At 42.8% G+C, this 23,442-nt stretch overlaps 1 protein-coding gene across 1 annotated transcript in view; it reads right to left on the bottom strand.

Moving 5' to 3' along the window:
- The window catches only part of DAB2IP (DAB2 interacting protein), a 1,477,580-nt gene extending 1,454,699 nt beyond the window's left edge, over positions 1-22,881 (bottom strand). The window contains exon 1 of the mRNA XM_085613689.1: positions 22,705-22,881. Within this exon, the coding sequence (XP_085469815.1) occupies positions 22,705-22,747 (43 nt within the window). The 5' untranslated portion in view covers positions 22,748-22,881. The remainder of the gene's footprint in view (positions 1-22,704) is intronic.
- Positions 22,882-23,442: the final 561 nt, after the last annotated feature.

The raw sequence follows: 23,442 nt of genomic DNA, 5'->3' as shown, positions 1-23,442 counted from the left end.
GGGACAAAGGAGAGCAGGGGGAATGAAAGGGGAGAAAGGGTGCGAGGAAAGGATGGCGAGGAGGTAAAAGGAAGAATGAGATAGGACTGAGAAAAGAATGATGAGTGGGAGTGGTTGTAGTGGGGTCCTTAGTGAGGTATGGTTTTACTCCATCTCATAATTTGTTATGTTATGTTATTTCAATTTGTAACGAGCGCAGATACTACAAGAGTGTCCCGGCGCGAACCTTGAGAGATAGAAAGGGCCAGATTAATTGAAAAGGGATGTTTTCAATTTTTTTTAAAACAGAGTGGGGTCCTGATTGCTACGGAGGGCAAACGGCAGCGAGTTCCAGGCCAACGAGGCTTTCAAAGCAAGTGAGCCACCCCCGTCCTCTGCAATTGGAACTGAGGGACATTGGCCAAACGTTGGTGCGTGGAGCGCAGTAATCTTGGCAAAGTGTAAAAAGAGAAATGTTTTTGGAGGTAGCTTGGTCCCATGGCATGATGAGCGCGGTGAGCTATAACTAGGGATTTGAATTCTTCCCTTCTGTTTGCACAGAAGTACCGATGGCAACTGCTTGAGTCAAAGCAAACGCCACTTAACGCACGCTTTGCCAAAAAATTAAAAGCCAGCAACGAGCCCCGGTAAGTAATGGTATGGAGAAATAATTCTAAGACAGCTTCAGTATGTTCAAAGGCTCCATGGTATAAGTTGGTGGTGAAAGGTATCATGAGGCCCAGGTACCATGTGTAAAATCTCAATCCCTCGTTCCATGAGGCGTGGCCTAGATTGACTATTTGTACTTAAAAAGGTTGATAACTATGATCTGCGAAATACCATGCCTGGAATATGTTCTTCTAATGCCACAGACAATTTTTTGTGCTACCAGGGGCATATGGCATTGTATTGCCATATCAGGCCCACACATGCCAACACTTTGAAGTTAAAAAGAGGGAGATTTTGAAAACAAATCAGTGTACTTGATTTTCCTCATAGACTTTCATTGAAGCAGATGGAACTTCAGGCAGGAGCCTGCTAGAATACTCTTTTTAGCTAAAACAAAATGTGAGTTGCCTGCCTAAATTTGGTTTCTTGGCATGTATGCAGGCAGATGGCCCACTGCTTAATGACCAGAAATGTAATTGTCTGTAGTGACAGTGTTAAAATGCCATATCTTGCCATTTTCAGTGCCATGTTTATTATGCTAGTTGGTCATTGTAAAAGCAGAATAATCCTTCTTTTAGCCAACAGATTGTTGGCAACTATTGTATTAATTTATTTATTTATAAAGTTTTATATAGCGCGAACATGATCCCGAAGGATATCAGAGCACTTTACAACTTGAGGGCGAGGAAGGTAAAAGTTGGAGTACAATCATTCAAGGGATAGCAACCCAAACAAATCAAATATGCACAGCAAACAAGAAGGTTACAGTTTAAGAGACAACAAAGGGTAAGATAATGATTGAAACATAGCGAACTGGGAGGGGAGCAAGTGAATAGTAGAGCAGAATAATATCAGACGAAGGCCTTAGGGTGAAGGTCCAAAGCATTAGAGCAGACGACCTAAAAACTTTTAAGGTAGGAACTTGATCATGAGGAATCTTTTTGCTTCCAATATGAAGGCAGTCTTGGAGGAGATTCTGAGTATTTCCGGTCATTTGAGTCTTTTTTAAATACCCTGCCCCTGTCCTACATTTACTCCATCCCAAGTCCTATTTCTAGCTCTATCCACTACCCTTGCTCTCCTGACTCCCTGCCCTACCTGCATCCCTCTAGATCCCGCCTTAGTCCACCTGCAACAAGCCACGCCTTCCCCGTCCTGTTTCTAGCACAAGTCTCAGTCTGGTTCGACCTCAATGCCAAGTCCCATTTTTAGCTCCAGCAAAAGTCCTATTTCTATTTCTATCTCCTTGCCCGTGGTGTTACTCGTCCTGCCTCTTTGGCCTACCTCCTTCCATATAGTCTCCTGCCTCAGACTACTTCCTGTCCCAGGGCCTCTTCCCCCACCAACCTCAGCACCCTCTCCCTGAATAAACACACTTCACATTTGTTTGCTGTTGTGTGGTGGATTTCACAGTAGGATGCTATGAGTCGGGGCCAATCCCCTAATTCATACATCCAAAAAAGCATTCCTCGTGACCTCACGCTTGATGTCTGCGCCCGTCTCCAGCATGTGTCACTGATTAAAAGAAGACTCACAGCCTCACAAAGAAATGCCACCAAAGCCAAGCAAAGCGGAAGTACTTTTTTAATGCGTGACATAAGGCGAGAACATGCTGTGCCTGCCCACGAGACCCGTCCTTTAATCCGTGTGATTGGCATCAGAGATGAATGGCAGTCACAGACGGCGCGATCTCCGAGAGCCGCATGTGTCCCCGGCTCTTTCAAGAGCCATTCAGCGCGGGCGTCCTCAGAACATGACATGACAAACAAGGCGCGCTTTCAACACAGCGGAAATATGCATTCTTCCCTCGCAGATATATTTGTGTGTTCTAAATGGAGTGTTTTATTATATAAGATATTTGATGCGACAAGAAGATAACGCGTGCCCTCTCTCTCGTACTAGCTCACAATCTGTGTCTCTCAATCGCGCGCTCTCCTACATTTTTATATAGCGTGGTTGTACCCAGCTAGGAGTCAGTCCGCTGTACAGCAAAACAGGAAGTAGCCAGAATAAAAACATAAAATAACGCCCCTACTCTGCGAGCCAGGGCCGTTTCTAGGTGTTTTGCCGCCCTAAGCGAGAATTGAAAAATCCCGCCCCCTCCCTTTTACTACCATCACTCTCTCCCCCTGTCATCCAGGCTAGAAGAATTAATGCATTAGATCACAAAATGTGCCTCGTCTTGCAGCATAATTTGCCTTTTTTTTAACCATAATTTAGCCAACTCTCTGCATAATTTGGTTCCCCCTGCGGCTTAATTTCAAGTGGCCCTAAATATAAATAACACCAACAATCAAAGAGTCTGTGGCAAAACAGCTGAGTAGGTTAACCGCATGCTGCAGAGATCTGCAGTGTTAGCTGGTCACAAATTGAAATATTTGAACAGTCTACTCAGCCTTTTATCTTTCCAAGTTAAAAAGGAGTGCCTTTGTGTTGAGTAATATTGATCTATTATCTAAGCCCCGAGGCACAATTTAATTAGCGATGTATGTTCTGTAAGTGGGCGTATAGAGCGCAAAAGTAGCCGTAGAACATCACAACACGGTACAATAGTTGCCTGGGTACATTTGAGTGGTAAATCATATAGAGCTGCCAAACTGACTCTAGAACCAGGTGGATTGGAGAGTCTCGCTATATGATTTTATTCACGCGGGTCAAGCATCACACGCTTCATATCTAGCCGCCGCTGATATGTCTCGCATAAATCATGACATACAACCCCAAAAGCTAAAGCGCAGGAGGCAGAGCACAATGTGAACTTGTTTTTATTGCATGTTAGAAAATAAATTATGGCTATTCGTCTTTTTTTTACTATTTCCAGACCATAATAAGACTGGAACCTGTATTTTGGGGTGAAAAACCAAAAAACGAATTTCATATGGACGTGATGGAAAAAATTAAGGCTCTTGGCACCATATATTTTTTTATGTGTGGCGTGCTATTAGCCACCTGTTTGCACTGCTTAAAAACAAATGAAGTTTGTGAATTATAAATCAATTACCTAACACAGTTATTTTATTTCCTAGGCACCAGGGCAGCCGACACAAACAGTCTGCCCCCCGCGCGCCGAAAGAGAGGGTGGTGCGACGTGTGAGACATAGTCACCATCACTGGCTGCTGCATAAAGCACCGCTCGGGGACTGGCCAAAAATGATGCCCAGGGCCGTCATTGGTAGCGCTTTCCCGCGCTACAAGATTGACGGCCCTGGGGACCCACACACTGGTACCGCCGGCCCACTCCACACACCACTATGCTAGGGTGCACTGCGCAGCATGTACAAGCAGGTGCGCTTGCACTCACATACAGGTGCTGCTGCCTGACCATGAGGCAAAAAAAGTTGCATAGTGCAGTACAACTTTTTAAGATGCAGCCCATCTCTGAATTACTTTTTGTGAATCTAGGCCCTGATTCCTTACTGCTCATACAGATTGAGTCTTCCAATAAGTTGCAGTGATCTACGACATGGATTCTGAGAAGAAATTCTGTTTGACACTTTAAGAAAGAGCTTATTGTGCTGTATGTTGTGCTCCTTTACGCTTTATCTCTTACGATCCTCTGTATCTCCACTTCTCCACGTTTTTCTTTCTATTTTACTTTCCCATTTGTCACTTGGAACACTGCAAAGTGTTCCTTGCAAACTTAGTGATGTTATTTAAAATACAATATATTTGTAGCTTTTCTTACTTTTTTTACGTTCACTTAAATGTGTACTCTTTTACATGTGTCTGCACGAGAATGGTGACATTATTTATACTGCTTTTAAAGGTTATGAAATGGGTTCCCTATGGTTCCTTTACAATACTGAAATTAAAAAAATGAAAAGAAGAATAACATACGTAAAGAACTTCCCCTGCTACTTCTGTGAAATGAATGCAGACTGTTCCAGTGAGCATTATATACATGCACAAATGAAAACATAATCCCCCTTTTGCCGCCCTAGCCCTTTTGCCGCCCTAGGCAGCCGCCTAGTCTTGCCTAATGGTAGAAACGGCCCTGCTGCGAGCCCAGCAATCATTCTCTCCTGCCCTCTCTCTGTCCTTTTTTCTCCCCATCTTTCTTTTTCCATCTTGTTCTCCTCCTACCTTCTATGTATCTTTTCGCTTTTTTCATCCATTCTTCCACCTTTCTGTATTTCCCACCACCTATCCACCTTTCTACCCTTTCTTTCACACACCTCCCCTTCCTTCTCTACATCCGTGTCTTTCTTTCTTTTTACCCATTCATCTCTGATTTTCACATCTCTCCACCCATCCTACTTCCATTCATTCATCCTTCATATTCTTTCCTTCCTTCCATCACTCTATTGATACTTTTCTCGATCATCCATTCACCCATTTCGCCATTCATTTATTTCCCCATACAACCGTTTCTTTGCCCATCCATCCATCCGCCCACCCATCCACCCTCTCTTTATCCTTCTCCTCGACCCTCCCTCGCTCTCTCCAGTCTCTCTCCCTTCCTTCTACTGCGAGGTGTGGCATTGATGAGATTGCAAGGAGCCATAAACACGGATATAAAAGTTTAATGTCACCCAGAGCAGCCCGTCGGCACCCCGCTCAAGCTGCCAAAGTGGGGGTTCCTGATCACCCTGCAGTAAAACACAATGCAGCAGATCAGGAAAGGTACTAGAGGGAAGGAAGACGCTAATACCAGTTATCAGAAAAGAGAATCCTGAAAATATCCATAGTGGCGAGTGTGGAAGAAGCGTGGGGAGAATCGGAGCTGAAGGAGCCAGCGCGATATAGAAAAAGTGAAGAAACGAGTGGGTGGAAGCGTTTGGACCAAGCTTGGAGACTTAAAGCGCAAATATTGAAAGCAAGCCACGAGAGCAAAGCAGGTGAAACGTGATGTGGACTGGACTGAAGGCAGGGGCGAAAGGTGGAGCAGAGATGAGACAAAGGATGAAGGTATGAGTGGGAGATGGTGTAAAGGGATACAGGAGAAGGAAAGGAGGAGCAGGAAGAAAGGGATTTCTCTCCCGATCTCTGCCTCTCCCCATTCCTCTCACTCTTTAGATCTCTCGCGCCCTCTCAATCTCTGCCTCTCTCCATCCCGTCCTTCCTGCTCACCTCTCGCTCCATCTAAGCCCCCGTCCAATCTCTGCCTTTCTCCAGTCATTCCCTCTCTCCTTTCTCCTCTCTCTCACTATCCCTGTCCCCTTCTAATCTCTGCCTCTCTCTTTGCCTTCCCTCTCACCGCTCTATCTCTGCCTCTCTCTATTTATTCCCTGTCTCTATCTATTCCCTTCCAAGCTTTTCCTCTCTCTTTTCCTTCCCTCTCTCTCTCTCCCCCTCTCACACCTCTCACTATCTCTGCCCCCTTCCAGCCTCTGCCTCCCTCTGTTCATTCCCTCTCTCCCGCTATCTCTGCCTCTCTCCATTCATTCCCTCTCTCGCTATCTCCGCCCCCTTCCAATCTCTGCGTATCTGCATTCATTATTACCCCTCGTCGCTCTCTATATATTTTACTCCCCCTGACCATTTCTCTGTTTCATTAATCAGACTCTTCTCTTTCATATATGTTCTCTTCCTCTGTACATCTGTCTATCACTCTACCCCTACTCTACTAGGGTGATTTCTTGCACTTTGCCGTTCATCTGATTTCTCGCTCTCTCTACATCTCTTTCTCCCTGTTATCTTTCTATTCACTTACCCTCACCCTTTTCTCCCCCTCTTTCTGTTTTTACTGTCTTTGTAGCTCCTTCGTTTCCAATCCAAACTATCTGAGTATCAATGTCTCACTCTGGCACATTCTCGCTCGTTCTCTCACTGTTTCTCTCTCTGTGTCTCTTCTCTATCTGCTCTCTCTTTCAACTACACTTTCACCTCTTTCCCTCTCGTTCTCGCTTCTTTCTCACTTTCCTGTTCTACAGACGGACTCTCACATCCCTTCTATAGGTTCTCTATCTCGCTTTGGCACTGTCCATCTCACACTTTTTCTCTCTCTTACTCTATCTCTTTCTGTCTTTTATTTTAGTTTCTCTCGTTAACTCTTATGTTATGTCTCATTTTTACTGTCTCTCTCACTCTTCCCTTCTCTCTGTCTCTTGCTGTGCTCTTTCACACTCCCTTGCCGGCTCTCACTATATCTGTCTCTCTGTTCCACTCTGCTTCTAACTCTTGCTCTTTCTATATTAAATATGCGCCCGCCCTCTCTCTTTCTCTTGTCACTTTCTCACTCTCTGGCTTTATCACTCGCTATACTTGCTCTCTCGCTTTCCTTCTGTGATTCTCTTTCTTATTAGCTCATATTTTGTCTCTCACACTCTCTCCTTCTCTTTCGCTGTTCCAAGTATTCCCTTTCTCTCTTTGACTCTCCTCTCTGTTCCTGGATTTTGCCTTCTCTTGCTCACTTTGTTCTGCTATCCCTTCCCCATCTCTTGCTCCCTCTCTTTTAAATAAAGTTCTCTCTCTCTCCCTCTCTCCCTCTCTCTCTCCCTCTCTCTCCTACCCACCTCTTTCAAACACTATATGAAGGAACCATCCACCTCTTCCAAGTGCTTTATGAATGAACCGCCCACCTCTCCCAAGCGCTTTATGAATGAACCGTCCTCCTCTGCCAAGTGCTTTATGAATGAACCGCCCACCTCTCCCAAGTGATTTATGAATGAACCGCCCACCTCTCCCAAGTGATTTATGAATGACCCACACATTTTTGTACAGCTCTGAAAATCAGCCATTCTCGGGGTACCAGCATTACACATTACTTACTAAACAACCCTTTAAGAGTCACAATTAATAGAAAATCTACCTGGCCAGATGCTGAAAATGAAGATGAAGCATAACCAGTGCATAACAAAAACAAACAAGCATTGGCATAGCCAATAGGTCTCGCTTTTGGGACCTTATAAGTATTTAGTTATGCAGCACAATATCCTTGGTGCAACAACATCAACTGTTGCATGGCTAAACACTTATAATGTCCCAAAGGCGATATCTATTGGCTATGCCAATGCTTGTTATGTTAGAAGACACTATGTAAAGCATATCTGAGTCATATCTCTGGAACTACACTTCCGTTTGTCGTGGTTTCTTACGATAAGTAGCACAGACTGGACGCTGACCTATACCAAAGGCAATAACCTAATTTACTTTGCATCTGAAATGAAGCATCACACCACCTGATCGCCTGCTCAACCACAGCTACCACTGGAAGATTAAGGAAACCGAGGGAGCCTTCACTAACCTTTAGGACCAGATAGAACAAGGACAGCAAGGTGTTCAATGAACTACAGGAAATGCCTGCCAAAAAGTGACAAAATAATCAGCAAGGAAGAAAGATAGAGTGACACCTCTAAGGATGTCAGTGCAGGGGCTGAAAGTTTAGAAAGATGGGAAAGAAATGGATGAGAGAGAGAGAGAAAGGACATAAAATCATGTGAGAGAGAAAGGAGATAAAATCATGTGAGGGAGAAGGGAGTGAGAGTGATGTGAACACGGAAGGAGCTGAGAGATATAACAAAAAGGATATAAGTGACAAAGGAGTGAGATTATTTTTTTATTAACAAGTCGTGTGTTTAAACTATCATTACTTTAAATAGCAGGTGCAAAACATGAGAAGTAGAGAAATCGAGAGTGAGTGTCCTTCAACAGGCTTTAACCACAGAGCTTGGTACCTCGTTATTTACACACACACACAAACATTTTGAAAATCACACTTCAAGCGCCAAATGGTTAAATGTTAGCATAACTAAATGTCATCACCAAGATGGTGCCAGAGCGGTATTTGAAGTACAGAGGCTCTCCATTGAGATGTTTGACTGTAGCTCGCCTGCATCTATTCCCCGGTAAAGGAAGGAGTCGCAATAGAGAACAGTGACAGGGAAAACTGTGAGATATATTCAATGGATTGTGCTGTCCGAAACAAGCAAACCAAATAAAAGGAGCCCGGATCAAGAATGGCCGCAGGGAGATTTAGGGATGGCAGGCAAAGAAGCACAATGCCAGCAAAACCGCAGGGACTATCAAGAGTTTACAGGAAGCTTGACCAAGCAGGCGCGGCAGCAGGGGGAGGGTACAGAGGAGGGGGCCTGCGTGATTACCTTGCGGGAGCGAGCAGCAAGGCGCGATAATTGATAACATATGGCACCAGCTGCTCGCTCCCGTAAGTGAATCGCCAGAAGTGCACACGTTGCCATGGGAAGCAATGCAACGCGTGCAAGTTTTTTCCGGGAAAGCTGTGCCGATTACTAAAGGTCTCTTTCCTAAGCAGCGCATGCGCACTGCGTAGGTGAGACCTAAAAATGTTGGATGCTCAAAACTAAAATTTAAATTGTTCCTGCAGAGAAAAAGAAAAATATTCAGGTACACACCTCGAAGGAGGAGTAATGCTCTAAATTTGGGCATAGTAAAACGATGTTTAAGGCCGAAATACACATTATGCCTGGATAGGATACCTAGTGTGCAATGGTGGTCTACAAGCATGGACGTAGCTATCAATCGGGCAGCCGGTTTAATCACTCTGGGGCACAGCCTCATTAAGGGCCCTCCGTGCAACAGTTATGGATGCATTTCACTACCTAAACAGGGTTTGGATTGGAACCTATTTTCCTTAATTGCATTAATGCCCGGGTCACCATTGATCCTGCCTGCGAGGGCTGGATTCATGCCAGGTTTTCAAGATAACCACTGACTAAGTAAAGGCTTTCAATTTACATTCATTGTATGTACATGTATCTCATTCGTATCCGACACTTATGGAGCAGCATTTGACTCAGAGGGATTGGCAGATGTGTTCTTTCACTATTCAGAATTTTTGGCTCATGAAGGAAGTAAACCTGGGAGCTCTAGAAAGTAATGTCCACCTGGTCTCCCTATATGAAGTGCATCACGAGAAATGTAAACCTCCCTACATCAGTTGGACAATGTATCACAGATCTTTCCCAGTGAGATCAGATCCAAATGTTGAGAGACTGCTTCAAATAGTGCAATAACCTAATTCCATGTCATCAAGGACACTGTTTGTAGTCCAACATGTTCTACTCACAAATCATTGATGTCTGGTATGCAATTCTAATTTTTGGGGATTTACCATCCAGAATGTATTAAATTACATCAGGACATAGTTCGAATGGGCATCTCTAGGTCAATATTCTCTCCCATACCTGGTCTCTTCAACCTCTATTTGTAGCTATTTGATGCTCTTCCACAGATAACACCATCAATTTTCACCAATATCCTGATGATACACAACTCTAAGTGAAAGTCTCCTCTGCTTCAGACATCCAACACCTCAAAGAGTGCCTGCACATCCTCCAGACTGGAATGTTCAGTGCTTACCTAATGCTCAGCCCAACCAAGACAATATTCCTACTATGTGTTAAGAACAAAAAAACAAGAAATGAAATGTACCTTGATGGCATTTGAATCTCACCTTTCAGTGAATGCCAAGTCACTTGTATTCACCCTGGACACCAACATCACCCTCAAGGGACACATTGCCAACAATCTAAGACAGTCTGGAACTAGCTAACTGTTCTAAAGAAAGTGAAACCATTTCTTCTAAAGAGCAATTTCAGATCTGCTGTTCAAGCCCTAATAATTTCGCATTTAGATGTTGGTAACGCCCTGCTCCATGGCCTCCCAGACTCCACTCTGGCACACCTTAAGGGAATCCTACATGTCACAACGCATCTCATCCAGGACCTGAAGAAATATGATCACATCACCCATTTCCGGTTGGAGCTGTATAAGCTCTACTTGCAGGCCTGCACCATCTTCAAAACCAGCTGCATCATTTGCAAAGCCATCACTCCCACCACCCCCGTTTATCCAGCAGAGAAGCTCACCCTCTCTGGTGGGTCTTAGCAGACCCACAGCCATGACAATATCAGACTGCAGACTAAGGCCCTTATTATGAGTTTATCGGTATAAGGTCATCTGTTTACCAGACACACTAAATGGCATTACCCTGTGTAGAGGTATTTATAACATTATGTAAATACCTCTAATTCTGAATTTTTAGAAGAAAACTAGGGCATAACATGCAGAATCAATTTTGAATGTAGCAAGTTCCAAATGTTGTCCCTATTTTCCGGACATTTTCTCCTGATAAACATTTGCAGGTTGGATCTACCAGCATTTATGAGAGGAAAACTGCAAGGGTGTGATAACTATCACACAGACATTACCATCCTTAGGTCAAAATGTTTGCACAGTGATTGTAACTTAACCCTTAACTCGTAATGAGGGCTTAAGAACCATAAAAAAGGCAGCAGGCATTTTCTGTGTATGCAGTCAGGATCTGGAACAACATCTTTGTATCTATCAGGACTGCCCCAGTGTTGCTCCAGTTTAGGAAAGAGTTGAAGACGCACCACTTTAAAGAACACTTCACCAAAATGCATTAACAGTGCACAAACAAGCTACCTCTCCTATTACTCATAGACTTCAAGCAGGGCTTTGACCATGTTCAGTGCCTTTTGGCTAATTTTGTGCTGTAGAAATACCCCATACATACATGCATGCAGACAGCTCAGGTCCCGAAAGAATGTCTGTGATGACAGAGGTGTGTACCCGAACTACAAATTCTTTCTCTCCTCACTCAGTCTGCATGCCCTCATGGCTTTTTTGCTATTCACTGGACGCATCACCTCACGTGCACAGATCACTACTAACTACAATTGCTGTTATCTGCACTAGTGAAACACACTTCATGTATAGTGACACAGCTCCAACAGTGATTGGGTTTTTAACATTTTTGATAAGTTTCCAGTTTTCACCGATAGTGAAGGTTGCAGACTTCAGATTTACCTGTGCAAAGTTATTATACACATTGAGCTTCTTTTACACTGCAAAGCAAGATCTTTTTAACTGGAAAGCTGGAAAAGATATGTAGAAACTATCTCTGCAAGTTTGATTTTTGTAACCCTTTTTCAAGGTCGTCAGCAAATGTTTGCTGAAGTCTTCTTTACTCCAGTGTGCCATTTGCAAAACATTTCACTGTGAAAGAAAAGAACATCTAGCCCCATAGATGTCTATTCACCAAAATGCCAGGGGTAGCCAAAGTGACTTGTTTTGACCTCAATGACATCACAGGAATTGATGTCATATTACTTTTGACAGGCTTTCACACTCCCCTCAGCTGTTTGTTATCTGTCTAACTTTTCTATTATCTGTCAGGTCTTTCACAGCTGTTGTTGACTCTTCTTCACCCCTCCTATCTATCTTAACTGTCTTGCTCACTGATCTCCTTATAATATATGTTTTCCCCCTCTCACTGATCTCCTCTCTCACCTGTTCGGTCTCTTTTTCCACTCTATTTCACCTTTCTCCCTCCTCTCCTACTCCCTTATCTGTCCTTTTTCACTTGTCTATGTTGCAGTATTAATGGTGTCTCCTCCGTCCCTCTTTGTCTCCCTCAAACATACATCCTCCGGTGTTTGTCTTGTGATCTCTCACCCTTCTCTCTGTAGTGTTTTCTTCTTATCATTATTTTACCCCTATTTCACCTCAAAGCCTTTAACCTTTACCTTGTCCCTCTTTTACTCTTTCCTTCTCTCCCCTATATTTCTTTCTTACTCTGTCCACAAGTCCACACTACTTGGAACAATAAATGATTCTTTTCAAAGTTGGGTACTGTCCTCTGAGGTCAGAAGGTCACAGTGACAGTGCTGGGGGTCGCAGGAGGTAAGCCAGGGCTCGCAGCTGATACCCCTAAATGACGCCCATCTCAAGCCCTCATTTCCAGGGTACTTGGACATTTCACCAATGTGGTATTCCCACTCCAAATCCCACAGTGGGTCAGTAATTCCAAGGTGTGGGAATAGAACACAATTCATATTAGTACCCTGGGAAAAGACAAATTGCCATGCAACGTGGTGTTCCCTCATCTGATTTGTGGTAGTCCCTCATTTTCGGTAACTTTTTCACCCACACATTTTGCCATATATTTCGTGGTGAAATGTCTGAGTGAAAAAATCATGAGTTGTGTTTTTTTCTGCAGAACCTTAATCTACAGCGTGCATTGTATGAAGAACAATTTGGTTAACGATAAGAATATGTGCAATATACTATTTCACAAAATTCCTATTTTATTATAGGAATAATTTACAGCTTACATCAACAGTATCCATGCAGCATCTTCTCCCTTTTCTGGATGTGCTACTCACCATTCATGAACAAAACATTATAACTGACCTGTACCACAAGCATACAGATACTCATTTGTATCTTAACTGAACTTCATGTCACCCACACCACACTAAACTCAGCATCATCTACAGACAAGCGCTCCGAATAAGACGCATCTACAACAACGAGGACACCTGTAAAGACCATCTACAGGAGCTTGCTGCATTATTTAGAAGGCCAGGCTATCCTCGGCATATCACACAGCTACAAACTGACAAATCTTTGCAGTTACCCAGGGAAGCACGTATTTGGAATACCAACAGCTGAAACAAAAGTGACAGAACTCCATTTGTGGTTGACTATCATCCATCAGCTCCCAACTACAGAAATATAATGCAAAAAACATTTCCCTTACTGTCCATTTATAAAAAAATGCAAAAGGTTTTTGCAAAACCGCCAGTCATTGCTTACCACAGAGCTCAAATTTTACGATCTCTTATTGTGAGAGCTGAACTCAAGCAAGCTGTAACAAATGCAGGGGTTCGTTGCTGTGACTCTGAAAGGTGCATCACGTGTGAATACTTTTTACAAACATAATCAGTAACCAGTTCTGTTACGAGATAGACCTAAGGAATAAGACAGAATCTTACGTGTCGCTCAGCATGCATTATTTATATGATTCACCACCAATTCCAATGCTGTAAAAAACAATATGTAGGCCAAACAGCGAAGGACCTCCATACACGATTCAGGAACCACAAATCGGCAATAGTTAATAAGAAACTTGACCAGCCTGTAGCCAATCATTTCAACCTTGTACATTTCAACCATTTACTATCAGATTTGAAGATTCTCCCTGTGGAACATGTCTTAAAGGAAGAACTACTGGACTCCAGAGAAAGCTTCTGGATGTACCATTTAAAATCACTGCATCCAGGTGGACTGAACATCACTGACAATGCCACCTGATTACTGCATATCTCACGAGATCTCAGGCCTGCATTCTTTCACATTCCAAAAGGAATCTTCACTCATGATGCTTTTTGAAAATTCAGCAGTGTCATCTGGGCAACTACTGAGCATACTATCTTGTAGCACCTAAGGAAGGCAGAAGCTGAAACGTTGTAGTGGAAATATATGTTTGCCTTTTGGTGAGTCCATCTGTCTTCGTCACTTCCGTCTTGGGTATATATTTTCTTTCTACTGGCAGTGCTCAGTACATAGTTATGGTTAGGTCTGCTTTTCTACAGATGCAGCGTTTTTTAGTTTGCCATTAACTTTGACCCTGTTTGTCAAATCTTCATGAAATTTTCCAAATAAATAGTTCATCCACCTCAGCTCCTTCCTGTAAAGCTTTGGAGTGATGTCTCAAGCGGTGGCCAGGAAAAAAGAGGGGTCCCAAAACATAAAATCACCATGCATATTCCATGGACTTCTTTGGACATGGCTACAGCAAAAACTACTGGACGGAATTACACCAAATTCCGCAGGAAGCTAGATCTTGGTCCACAGAATGTGCTTTTTTTGATTTGGTGTAAATCAGTTCAGTCATTTTTGAGAAATTAAGGGTCAAAAATATATATATAATAAATGCCCGCACATGTTTGCATAAAATGTTTGCATATAACTTTCTGTGTATGAATTCACACACAAATATTAGATGTTACATCATCATGGTCTGATACATCAGGAGCCATTACACCACATGGTAAGCACCTTTATAGATATTGATGTAACTTGAAAATAGTAGCACAGACTTGCAACAGTTGCCATTTCTGTTATCTAAAGTGCCTACGTGCAAAACCGAAGTTCTAAACCATTAAAACTCATCTTATTCAGCAACTTCTGATGTCTAATTCTACCAATCCGGTACTGGAATTGAAAGAACTCTTAATAACTATGGTTTAGATATCTCTCTGCACTTCCTAAAAATTTAAACTTTCCCCCCAACCAATTTTCTTTCAATATAATCTGGATATAATCTCTGGGCAACTTTTCACTAAATCATCTTTTATTGATCTTGCCCATCTGAAGTTGACACCAGGTTTCTTTGGGGCTAATACACCAATCGCTGGATCTCCCTTTACTAAGAGACAATATTTTTGTATTATTTTTCATATTGCTCCTTCTTGTTAACCAAAGCTCATAATTAGCAAACCCCCCCCATCCCGCCCGGGGTGTCAGGGCCCCAAGGGGCATGGCAATAGTTTAAGGGGGAGGGTGGCCACCAAGAGTCCCTGGGAACCTCATCCCCTGTGGCCATATGACAAATGAAGGGGAGGAGGCGCGCATCTTCCCTCCCAAGCCTCCAAGAAGCCCCAGGTACCCCACCCTCAGGGGCCAGTAATTTAAATAAAGGGGGGGTTCATGCTGCCCCCATCCACAAGCCAAGGGAGGCCCAAGAACCCCATGTCACAGGCCGTCTTTTAAATAAAGGGGAGGGGGCAACGCGGCCTCCTTCCCTGAGCCATACAATAGCCCTGAGAACCCCATCCCAACGGACTAGCTCAGTGAGGATGTCCTGGTGCTCCCAACCCTGGGGACACCGTTTATTTCCTTGCCAGAAGGTGCAGGCAGGGAAAGTGCAAAATTCTCCCACAAGCGGGAGCACAAAGCTCCTCCCACCCAGTGGAAGAACAAAACATTTCCATGTCTGAGCTTTCAGGCAGCAAAACACTTTCAATTGCTCCCACCCATGGGAGCTAAACAAAACGGCTGCCACTGGGTTGGAGCAATACCGGCGGGGCTGTGGGGACCTTGTGGTTATTTTTACCATTGCTTTTTTGGGGTTATAAAATGTCAAAAGGATGCAACAGAGACATATTTGTATTATTTTGTTTTCTTAAAGAAAAAATAACATAATTCTGACTATTTATTTTCACATTTTATACCCCTAAAATGTAATAATAAAAACGATGTAAAAAGAAAGTCACAGACATGTAGTTCAATAAAACTCTATTAAATATTTTTTAAGTTATTATTGGAATATCATTTCATTAAAATTATTGCTAATTTTTTGAGAAAGATGATAGATCTGCTTTATATATAGAATAGGTGTTTTTTGGCTGCCTGTGGGGGTTCGAGGCAGGGCCTGGCCTGTGGCCAGGCCCTGTGGCCAATCCCCCACCACACACAAAGACTGTGCGCAGCGTGGGGTTGGCTACTTGCGACCAACCCCATGCTGCAAACAGCCACAAGCCATGCGTAGGGGAGGTTTGCTTTATGTATATTAATAAAATATTACTTTACGTTAAGAGAAACCTAGAAATTCACTGAAAAAACAAAGATTAAAGTAACATTATAGTTAGGTGAAGTGTTCAGTAACAACATCATGTTTTAAACTCTACAAATGAGTAACCCCCTACCCTCCAGTTACTCAAAACTGGTCTGGGGGCAGCTCCTCTTCCACTTGCTGATTAGAAGGTCAAAAGAGGGGGCACGCCCAAGTGTTAGCTACATGTGTCTGTGTCAGGGTAGGCCTCCTTGTCAGGGGTATAACGTAAGACCCCCCCAATGCCTTCGGGGACCCCAACTGTTCAGGGGCCCCATTCAGCCCATGGAAAATGAATATTTGTGAGATATGGGAGACTCGAGTTCCTCAACACATTCAACTTGGGGGCCCATATTTTTGCCTTATGCCACTGGTCCTTGAAGTTACTCAAGTTTCTGGCCACAGCGCAAATGGTCATGCTGTCAAAGAAACAGAACACCTTCCAACACACAAGGCCTTTGTCTGTGCTCAGAAAACAAGTTCACAATTCATAAAGAGTGCTATTCAGCTCCTGGGTGTCTGTTGGTAGCTCAAACAAATGGGCTTCTAGGGGCTTTAGTTAGGGAAAAGGAAAGCTATCTAAAAGTACCTTTTCCAAAATATTTTCTACAAATCAGACCTTACCAGTGAATTGCGATTGTAATAAATATTTTAAAAAGTCCAAGAATTAACTTTGTAGTGTTTCCTAAGTTGAGTTCACTTTATTAAATTTAATATTGTCTCCCAGTGCGTTTCCTATGACACACCTAACCCCAGTTTAGTGAAAATAGCTTTTGGGGATTGTCACTGTAAGAACATGTTTAACATTCAGCTTTTACATGTCCTGCTTTTAAAAACCTTGCACCCTGCCGTATGGGCATTAAGGCCTACATGGGGGTGATTTATTAGTATATAATAAGAGAGTTTAGACCTGTCAAAAGGGGTGATTTTGACAGGTCGAATTTGTAGTTTTAAAACTTTAATACTGCACAGCCCAGCTACAATAGTAGGCCTGCAGTCATGTCTGTACTATCCATTTAGTGGGTGGCACAATGAGTGCTGCAGTCCACCAGTGACATTTAACTTACAGGCCCATGCTACACTTAGTACCATATACTAGTGAATTCTAGGTAAGGTAAACAAGCCAAATAAGAATATAGGCAATTTCTGCAGAGAACCTGCACTGGAGCCTGGTTAGCAGAGTCCCCTTTTATAGAGTCAAAAAACAGCAGCACCAGTCCAAAAATGGTGATAAAAGAAAAAGAGGCATTTGACATCTCACATGACATCACTGATAACACGAAGGTACCAAACAGCATAGCGTTACTGTTAGCTCATGTGGGTGCATAGCAGGAAGGAGTATGAAAGAATAATAACAATGTGGGTGGTTATGCAGAGATATATGAGTGATACATGCGGATTTGAGAAGTGAGTCGATGTTATGGTTATGGGAGACAATATAAGAAGGTGCATTTAGGTGTACATTACCTACACATGTACAAACTGGGGGGGGGGGGGGGCTCTATGTGTCTTGTAGTCTTGTGCTGCTTTAACTCTACACTCTGTAATTATTGGCAGTGCAGATTGCAGAATTTCCTGATGTTCTCCTTCCTCAGCACCTTGAGTTCCACTCCATAAAATAGGGGACAAAACAGTAATAGTGCATGTGTCCCCTCGTTCCAAGACTCACAACATCTGAGTGCTACATTTTCCCCACGCCAAACAGATTAAAGGTTTTATCTGTCAAAATCACAGTTGGATAATCCGCAGGTGTGGTTATATACAGATATCTTACATCCCTGACTTGGGCACAATAATCTGTTTGCGACTTGATCAGGATATATGTGGGTCTCATAATGACTCCCTCACACTTACAGAGGTAAAAAACAAGGCAGAGTGGATGCTTCCTTTGCCTGGTATTTTTAGGTTAAGTAGGTGGAATTTCAGGATTGGTTTGTTAGTAGTAACAGTGGCAGCTGCAGTGAAGAGGTAAGTGGATGCCCCATAGAAGGTCTATCAATACAAATGATCCATACCCTGAGGGGGCATGAAGTGTCTGGGTACCACAAGGAGATGGTGGTTTTCAGAATCTATGAAACATGATAGGTTGGTGTGCAGAATGTTTTTTAGAAGTATGGACGAGCATTGTTATGCTAAGCTTGAAATAACAGGGTAAACAACCAGCAGACAACTAGTCGAAGTGAACAACTAGTACTATGTCTGTTTTTGGAAGCCATCGTTTACAGCATTGTTGAGTCAGGCAGGTAACATCTTGAATAGATTAAAAGGTTTCTGTGTGATAAAGTTAATTATTTACCTGTATGGGTGAAATCGTATGAGAGTAGCCCCACAAGTAGGCGTTTTCACCAATCACTAATCCAGCTTGCTCATGGCCATTGTGCGGATCAGGGGCATACCTTAATAGAGTATTTATTTACTAGCACTCTGCTAGATTGGTGGTGGATGTGTTGTGATATTGCAGCCCCAAGAGCAAGCTAAGACTAGTCAAAATCCAAAAAAGGTAGAAGACAGCCCTCACCTGAGCTCAACAAAATGCCTCAGACACCTAAAGGAGGCTTGTGGAAGCAAGATAGCTCTCTCTACCAATGACACTTATGAACCTCATGGACCTCTCGTGGCCTGGTAGCCCACGGTGAAGTGACATCCCTTCGCAGAGCTTCTAGTCTCCAGAGTGAGCATGAGTGATGAGGAATGACTACCTCCCCAATGTTCTTGATTCACATTTTTAAATGTCACCTCATGGGATTAAATGGTTCTTTCCCACATGCATGCAAATATATAAACATTGGAAATTTCACTTCCATGCAAGCGTGTATACCCCAGTTGACCAGACCCAAATCATGTGCCCTGCCCCCTTTTTTTGCAGGCCCTGATAAGGTTCAAAGAGACTTTTCCAATCATATCAAACACAAATAACATGCTGGAGTGGAGGGAGGCCTGGGTGACCCCGTCACGCCACTAAAGTCCCCCATACCCACCTGAATATTTAGATCATGTGAGGATTTTCATACCCCAGGAAATGGAGGTCCCCAGGGCACATTTTAATTTTCTCATAACTGACTTGCCTATTTCTGGCAAAAGAAGAACTGGGTGACATTGCATACACTGACCAAGGGGAGTTTGGTTGCTTTTGGCCAGGTTTACCAAGAAAATACAGATGGAAAGAGAAGAATATTCTTGTGGCTGTAATTCCTAACACTGTGAGACTGCCAAATAACAGATTTAAACATGTCACTACATGCAAGATGCATTTAAATATTGAATTCATTTAAATATATTAAATTAAAATAACATTATTTTTAAAGATTTATTTTAAAATTCCCACATAAAGTAAAATGTTGGCATTTACATATTAAAAACTACAAGGCAAAGAATTATTTTAAATTAATGAAATCATTTTTAAAATAAAATTACATTTATTTTTAAATTTAAAAAGTTTATTAAAATGTTGTAGCACAAAATGCTACTTACCTTTGATTTATACATTATTATTTTAATAGTGGTTACATTTGTATATATTTTTAAAAAGCTGAAATAAATGAATGTATTCTAACACTACCTGCTGTGGGGTTAAATGTTGAGTCCCTGCCTCTATTATTTTCTATGGGAGGGTGTTTCAGAAGCAGTGGTTTGCCATGTGTGGAGATGAACTTAGTCCAGGGCTGAGCTACTACTGTTTTGGGTCCTTTATGGCAGTAGTAACTTTACACTCATAAATTGAACTCAACACTCTGCTTCATGGGGTGGGGACATGCAAGTCTATACCAGGGTTATTCAACAGATTTGTAGATTGCCACAGGTAGGTCGCTGCGTGTGTCTCAGAACCTCACACATACTTGCCTGTCAGCTGGTTTGAAAATGTGCAGCTGCCCTTTTAAGACATCACTTGGAAAAATTGTGCACCCCATTCTGTAAGGCCTGGGAAGCACACTGCACAGAGTACCTTCTTCTGAAAATGTTCTTTATTTTTTTTCTTTCTCTAGTTCTTTCTTTTTCTCCTTTCTTTCTCTGATCCCCTTTATTGGCTCTCTTTATTTTTTCTTTCTAGCCTTTGTTCCATTTTGAGTGTTTTCCCCTCTTTATTGCTTCCTCTCCAGTCTCATTCTTTCTCTCTATCTTCCTATGTCTTTCTTTCCTTCTTTCTTGATTTGCTCTTTTTCTTGCTTTTCTTCCTTTCTCTCTCCTTCTTGCTGTTGCTTTTATTACTCTTTCTTTTCTTCCACTCTCTTCCTCCACATTTCTAATTTCTCTTTCTTTGTTTCTTATTTTTGTTCTTTCTACTTTTGTTTTTCTTTTTTCCTGCTCATTCCTTCTTCTTATGCCCAGTCTTCCTTATTATATTTTCTTCTTACTTGCCTTTCTTTACTGAAATGTATGTTTTTCTTATTTTGCACTCTTTTCTTTTTTCTGCTTTTTTCTTCCTTCTTTTTTCCTTTTATTGCTTCTATCTTACTTCTCCTTTCCTTTCATTCCCTTTCTTTTCTGACTGTTTCTTTCTTCATTCCTTTATATTTTCTGCTGCTTTATTTTATCCTTTCTACTTTTCTTCTTTACACTACCTTCATTTCTCCTTCTACTTTCCTTTCCAGATCTATCCCTTTCCTTGTTTTACTTCCTTTTTAGCTCCCATCGCTCCTTCTTCCTTCTGCCTTCTCTTTTTGTTTTGTCATCTCTTTTCCTTTCCCTCTTTAATGTTGTCTCTTTTTTTCTGCATCACTTTTTTGTCGACTTACTTTCTTTTCACTCTTTCCTTTCTTTTGTTTCTCTTAGATTTTGTAGAGCCCCACAGGTAATCCTCTTGTGATATGGCTATGTTGACAATGACGCATTCTCATTGGAGCAAAAATGGTCCAATATTTACTTTGTGTACTCTTTCATACTCCTTATGTTGGCTGTAACTCAGGAAAGTTGCCAATGACCAGTAGTAGTTCTCACTGTTGGACAGGTCTGGAGACCTCTGATCTACGCCTTGAAGTAAATTTACACTCCGAAATGGTGAATAGACAAAAGTAGTACCCGTACTACAAAGTGTGAAGGTAGAATAGAGTCCCCTACACCTATTGCTAACATAGCAATTCTAGTGAGGTGCCAGCTTCATTATCCACCCACTCTTAAAGTTACACAAGGTAAAGATAAATACATGGGCATTGTGCAGACCTCTACATCTCCAGTGAGGCATCTCTAGTGAGGCATCTCCAGTGAGGCATCTCTAGTGAGGCATCTCTAGTGAGGCATCTCCAGTGAGGCATCTCTAGTGAGGCATCTCCAGTGAGGCATCTCCAGTGAGGCAAGGTAGCTCCCACTATGACACCTCCATTGAGTCTAGGGTCTAAGTGTATAGATGATGAAATCTCCGGGGCCTATCATCGCATTTAACGCGTTTCTCATCCTATCCTGTTGTGCACCTAGACAAATGCCATGATTGTCCATTGAGATGTATGTACCCATAATTAACATATAGGAATGCGCTCCTTCCTTGAATGACAAGAGACTGCGAAGCTAAATACTTCATGTTGCTTTAAACTGAGCACCTTCCAAATCCACATTCATGTAAAATATCAACACGGCATTCCAGTCCAGCCATGTGATTCTGTTTCACATAACTTACAATTATCCACACTGAAAAAATGCTCGTGGCCTCTGGGTATTTTTAAAATACTCTATTCTACTTGGGGATGGCACGGAGCCCAAAACCAAAAGACCAATGCCCGACTGGACTGGCAAGCAGCCTGGTAATTGGTTGCAGCAGCGGGGGGATGTTTCCACCATGACTTCATTCACTGCACCACATTCTGGGCTCAGAACCTGCGGCTGCTCTGCTGGGGCTGCTCACAAACTTTAACATTCATGGTGTGATGTGTCACTCAACATGGTTATTTGTCAGGAAACGCAAGGGTTTCGTCCAGAGGTGTCCAAGCTGGACCCAGGAAGGACATCATCAGTGTTTAAAGTAGGGCTGTTCAAAGTTTTATGTCACATTTTCAGAACAACCTCAGGAGATAAATGTATATGCATTTATTCTAAATATAATTTTTTTACATATTCAGCAAATCTGCATGATCAGGTTTTCCTGGGAATATGGTTGGCACCCCTCGAGTTAACTAAAGGTTGAGGGGTGGCCAGTTTAGGACCTGGAGGGCTGCTCCTTTCAGCATTTTAGTATATCCATATAAGCAACTTTGCAATGATTCTAAAAGGAACTGAGTTACATACTCAGTGGTCATTGTGAAAAGCTGCCATGGATCCGTCCTTCCTGGACCTATGTTGGAAACCCTTGGGTTAAATTGTCTGAGCCTCCTTTCAGCAGTTACTTTACCTCATTATCAAACCATAGAGGAAAATGGAGCAAATGGAAGGTACTTGCCTTGGCTGATATGCAGGCTGCTAAATTTACCAGTCAATGGACATGTATTAACATTAAAAAAAAAAAACAGGAACGTGCATCATGACATCACCCGCAAAGTAACGCTATGTCTGACATTATCAACTTTGACCCACTGCCTATGACCTGCCTCTTAAAGTGGTCCATGACTAGCAACATGTTGAGAAGCTTTTGAATCCAAACCAGTGAGTCACAAACAGAGCGAAATCAAGAAACGATGTACACATAACACAACAACACATTGTACAATAAAAATATAGTGCTTAGAAGGGACATAGCGCACACAGTCCGAGTTCCTAATCTCTCCGTTGTGGGGTTCCCCACTTCTTACCATCGAGGCTGTCCCTGTCCACCAGGAGGTGGTCGGGCTCCATCCCTGCATATGACGTCTTCCGGGGGTGCGTCTCCGTGCAGGGGGGCGCTGTGGGCAGGCGGCACCTAGGCTGTGCCCCCCGGGCTCTGCCCCGGAGCAGGGTCCACCGCGCGCTGCTTGCTCGGTTTGTACAACATCGCTCTGCTTCTCCGTCCCGAAGACAGGGTAGTGCTGCGCAGGCCCGCTCCACGCGCTCTGCCGAGGCTTTCTGCTTAAAGTAGCAGGAGCATTATTTTCATATCTGAGAGCAAATGGCATGGCTGGAAATTTACTGAGCGGAAAGAAAGCAGACACCACTGCTTATGTACTGATGCTGCAGGTGGTGGGCACCGGCACTCATGTTTGTGCACCGAGACTTTACTTTCATCCTCAGACTTCAATTCTGCGCAAGAGAGACAGAAAAGCAGAAAAACTAGAAAGAAGAAGGAAGAGAAAAACAGGAGAACATTTAAACAGAAAGAAAGCAGGGAGGAAAAAGAACCTGTAAGAGTGCCATTAGAAAAAGCTGGAGGAAGTGTAGGGCGGTGGAAGAGAGTGGCGTTAGGTGGAAACAAACCTGGGCAGCCTTGACATTCCGCAACCCTGGAATTGTAAAGAACTGTACCCCTGCAGCTGGCCTCTCAACAATCTGAAGAGGCGCAACACAGGCACTAGGCCCGGATGTTGTGTGTAAGAGCATGCAAATGTGTGAGAGAA

The sequence above is a fragment of the Triturus cristatus genome, chromosome 1_2 (genome assembly GCF_964204655.1).
Source record: "Triturus cristatus chromosome 1_2, aTriCri1.1, whole genome shotgun sequence".
NCBI lineage: Eukaryota > Metazoa > Chordata > Amphibia > Caudata > Salamandridae > Triturus > Triturus cristatus.
The sequence above is the reverse complement of the archived record's forward strand: the minus strand, read 5'-3'. Positions and strand labels throughout refer to the sequence as shown.